This window comes from Limulus polyphemus, unplaced genomic scaffold, assembly GCF_000517525.1.
Source record: "Limulus polyphemus unplaced genomic scaffold, Limulus_polyphemus-2.1.2 Scaffold7055, whole genome shotgun sequence".
Classification (NCBI taxonomy): domain Eukaryota; kingdom Metazoa; phylum Arthropoda; class Merostomata; order Xiphosura; family Limulidae; genus Limulus; species Limulus polyphemus.
In genome coordinates this window covers 21,094-25,920 of record NW_013672665.1, presented here as the reverse complement: position 1 = coordinate 25,920, position 4,827 = coordinate 21,094, and the positions used below count along the sequence as shown (strand labels likewise).

The 4,827-nt window shown below is 29.8% G+C and overlaps 1 protein-coding gene across 1 annotated transcript in view; it reads right to left on the bottom strand.

The window, feature by feature from the left end:
• Positions 1-536: 536 nt before the first annotated feature.
• LOC106474305 (G1/S-specific cyclin-E-like) overlaps positions 537-4,827 on the bottom strand; it is a gene marked incomplete at its 5' end in the record, with an annotated part of 20,299 nt that continues 16,008 nt past the window's right edge. Inside the window, 3 exons of the mRNA XM_013934992.2 lie at positions 537-1,018; positions 2,749-2,906; positions 3,753-3,858. Coding sequence (XP_013790446.1) covers positions 887-1,018; positions 2,749-2,906; positions 3,753-3,858 — 396 coding nt within the window. The remainder of the gene's footprint in view (positions 1,019-2,748; positions 2,907-3,752; positions 3,859-4,827) is intronic.

Sequence of the window (4,827 nt, the reverse complement as noted above, 5' to 3'; positions counted from 1 at the left end):
TTTTTCACTCCAAAATGTTTCATCTATTTTTAGATGAAAATTTCGGCAGAGGAGACTAGAAAATTATTTCCACAATCACCTTACTTGACAATAATCTACAATTATCATCATTTGATAAGTTATATTTCAAAAAGTTAGAATACTCTCTATAAACATTAAGTTCTTACTTTCATCAGTAAGCAAATTAAGAAATAAACATACATCTTTTGAACTTCAAACATCAATCCACTCATGATAGTACCAGAAATAAGTTTAGAATGAAAGGAAAATATTAAATTGTAGTACTGATCACATAAACTAGCTAGCCTAATATATCAATAACATTAATAAAGACAAAATTCCCAAAAATATTAAATACTTGTACAACTAAATGATAGATTAGTTATAAAAGTTTAGTATTTCTAAACACTGTATTAGGTCATTAAAGAAAATAAATAGATGGCTGTGTTATTGTATGTCATCATTTACTAATTAAAAATTTAATAAAAATAAAACTTACAAACATTTGTAAAATATAAAGCAAACATATTAGGTTATTTCCAAATTCAAACCCTAGAAACATAATGTAAAAACTGGCATAAGTACAACTAATAATGTCATCACCTTAAATCTTTAAGGATATAAACTGTCTTTTCCAGCTCCTAGAATCAACACTAAGGTACAATAATCTCCGAATTTATTGACACAGACAAAAGTAATATCTATTTTTACTTTTGTCTTAGCTTATTGAATATATTACATTTATTTGGTCAACTTCTAACTTTTTAAAGAAAAAATATAGAAATACTTTTCATTCCAAGCAGATAGTACAAGAATATAATTCACAAATACTCGTGTTATATTTACTATTTGCACTCTATTAAAAACATTTTACAGTGTATAAATGTCATACTGGAGTATAAAAACTGGGAGAACCCTTTTCATCACTCTGAGGAGGCGTTAAAGTTCCATTTTCTGACTTCGGGCTGGTTTGTGCAGAAAACATATTTGTTTCTGCTTGTCTAGCCTGGGCTTTTTCCTGTAATTTGTAAATTTTTTATGTAGTCAGTGCAAGAGCAAAAACATGTACATTTTCCTACTATTAAACACACACTGCAGGAATTATAAAAAAGAAGCCTATAATTTTTGATGCAAGCTAATTTTCACAAAACCAATAAACACAAAAATGAATTACTCCTCTGCCCCCCCTTTTTTTGCACTGGCATTTATATTAGATGATTTATTTTTGGTTACTTTTCCAATATTTATTTATTTAATTTCTGTAAAGTGATGAACCATTAGAAATAATTCCAAGGAAAATAGTCCACACAAACCTTCTAAAGTTGAAATCTTAAAATTTTGTCAAAACAATGTACTTTATATTCAGAATACAGGCACAGAAGCCTCATAATTAATACAAGATTAACTGAGGCGGCCAGTTGTAGTTGTGTCAATTCAAGCATGTTTGTGCATTTTGTGAAATGGTTGAAACATAGAAGGATAACAAATGCATAAAACTGAACAATACTCGGGGATTTAAACATGTTTTTATGGTGCATATGTACTTTATAATGGTAAAGTAGACATTCTTTGAGAAAAATACACTTCAACCTTAAAAGGATAAAAGTTAGCCTTTCTATTGTTGTATTATTTGTTACGTAAAAATGACACAGTCTTTAAACTTGACCATATCCAAAAAATTATAGAAAAATCACTGTCAGGATTTAATGAAACATGCAGGAAATTTAAATTTTTCAAATAAAACATATTAATTCAAGAAATAATCAGAAATGTCTCATAACAAGATATTATAACCCCCCCCCCGATGAATATTTGAAAGGTACAATTATTTTGTCGAAAGCTTAGTTCTTGTCTTAAAGAAATTAATGTGAATGTTTTTAATTTTTATACCGAGTGAGCTCGTCTATTATTCAATGCAAACATTTTTCATCATAAACAACATTTGATTTTTAATTATATATTCGTGGTGGCTTTGGTGGGAATGACTATTTCTATGTTAATGGTCATTAATTTCTATCGTTGAAAATTTTATTCTTATGCTCATTTTATTAACTGAAAGTTTCATTTTTATAAATGTGTATTTACTCCGAGAGCATTAATAACATTTGAAAGGCAACCCTTATTGCAAGTTAATTCTCCTTACAATAGCCCACAATTCTGTTTATGTGCCTGTCTAAAATAGTACTTCAAGGGGGTTTATGCCTTCCTCCCCAGGATGGCACACAGCAAATACATAATAATGTTAAGGTACTCAGTACTTATAGATTCATCGGGTGAGGGGCTCAGTCATGATAAAAAATGTTCTGGGGAGGAGGGCCTTATGCTGAGAAAGTGCTAGAATCCATGCTCTAAGCAGCTATAAATTGATATACAACCAGTGATGTTAGCCATGCTAATTTATATCTGCAAAAGTCAAGCTTCTTTCAATCAACCCAAGATCATCTAGGATGTGGGGATGAACTTCTTTGCAGTTGTTTTACGTAACGATTTACAAAGCATCATTTTATGTTCTATTAATGAATAAGCTTGCATTCCCATCAATAAGCATTTTTTAACACATTTCTAAAGGGGTTTTATAACCAAAAATTTCTTAAGACTCTCTGATTTATCCTTGGAATGATAATGATCATCTACAACCACAACTGACACACATATAACAACCACCACAAAAATAATGGCTTTTGTTTATTCTTCTATATTTCCAACAAGCACATTCATACCATATACAATAGTAACAACGAAACACACCAGTAGCTGAAGATCAACAATGTGTGTCTGTATGTTGTGCATGTTCTCCGATGCCACTTGATGAAAGATTTTCTGTTCGGCTCCACCGCTTTCTTCTATTGTTGCAGAAAATGGTGCCATCCACTCTATACAAGCAGTTAGGTCGTTTTTCTTTAGACCTACAATTGAAACATTACTTTTGTCTGATATCTAAATTTTATAAAATAGCATAAAAAATGGTGAATTTTTACTCTAACTTTCTGAGGTAAGAGCAATGTCTTCAAATTTTACCAAATATTTGTCTCCTCTCATTTCACACTTTTTCTTGGAACACTTGTTTTTTTAAATCTCAGCAAGTAAATAATGGGATCTATATGCTATGCAGCCATCTTTTTTCTGTAAGTATGTAACATTTCGACGGACTACTTGAAGGACCACAGATTGGGAACTGATGGTTTTAAAAGATACCATTATTCTTTAAATTGTTTAAATTCAAGTAACAGTTGAAATAAGAAAATTTCAGAAAACTTATCGTTGTGTATAATGAGACTGTAATCATAAAAATAATTTTTGTGCTTTATATATAGATATTGTATAATATATTATACATATTTATCAAAATATACATCAAAAGTTTGTTGTTTGTTTTAAAGCAAAGTCATATTGATCTGTCTGCTGTGTCTGCTGCAGGGAATCGAGCCCCAGATTTAGTATTGTTATTTCATAAACTTACCGCTGTCTCACTGGGAGACCACATCAGATGTTATAATAACAATAAGATCAATTATTATACATAAGTATTGAAATTTTACAAATGTTAGTAGGTCTATTGTTATAACTTTGAATGAATGTTACTGATGGTATTATGGAGATGTTAAGTGTTAGTACATAACTACCAATATGATTATTAACCACTGTAATAATAAAAAATATACATTACAATTAAGATTTTTTTCTCTCTCTCTTTCTTTCTAGAATCTGGCTTGTAAGATTCACTAATTTTTTTATAATTTTTCACAGCTCACCTGAGATTGCAAGCTTTTCAGATGCTATGTGATGTAAAGCAGCTCCTGCTACAACACTGTAAGGAAATTTTAGGCATTCCACATCCAGGATACACAAGTCTATTAACTGGGTGAAAAAACAAACAAAAAAACTTAACAAAATGAAGCAGTTTCCTCACTAAAAAGTATTTGTGTGAAAAACTTTAGAAAAGTACATAAAAAACAAACAAAAGTTACCTACTCTGCATAGTTTCCAGTAACCACACTTTATAATTATAACAAGTTTGTGTAAGATGTCCAAGATTGTAAACAAGAGAAGATTTCTTTACATAAAAAATTTGCTTACTTCACAAACAAAGAAACACAAATTTGTACATTAAGTTTGAGAGAAATCTCTATTTTTGTCAGAAAAATATTCTTCAGGTGAAAACACAGTTATTTACAGTTATTACAGTAAATACCAAAGTCAATATTAAAATCTGTCATACTGTAGTACAACAGTAATTTTCATTTAATAATTACAAACTCTTCAGTTTATTTTTGCCGTGATCTTTACAGTAAAATAGTTTTATAAAAGTGCTACATTTTTTTACTGTTACTAATATTTTATTTATAATTTAAAGTTATTGTTCCATATCTGCTTTTTTGTTAATTTCTGGTATAAATTCTTTCCAAGGAACTTTAGTGATACAAGTCCTTTCTTGATTAAAACTCGTTTATTCTTTTTCAATACAACTTTGTAATACACAGAATTTCCACAGTCACTTTAAACTTAACCTTTATAACACACACTATAAATCACAGTGATTCACACACTTTACTGTTCGCTTGACTCAATTATCTATCACTTCAATATCTATCTATAGCTCTTCAATCAATCATCCTGCAGGCTTTATCTGCCAGGATTATATACTAAAAAAGGGGGCATCCCAAATGCACTAGGAAATTCATGATCATTTGAGAAACTCATCATGTGTTACCAGCGTCACGTGACTTCCGCTGTCATAACATTATGAATGATTATAGTCTTTTAATGGACTAAGGTATTTTCCTTATCAGAAGTCTTACAAAATATATCCTTAATAGCAAGATTATA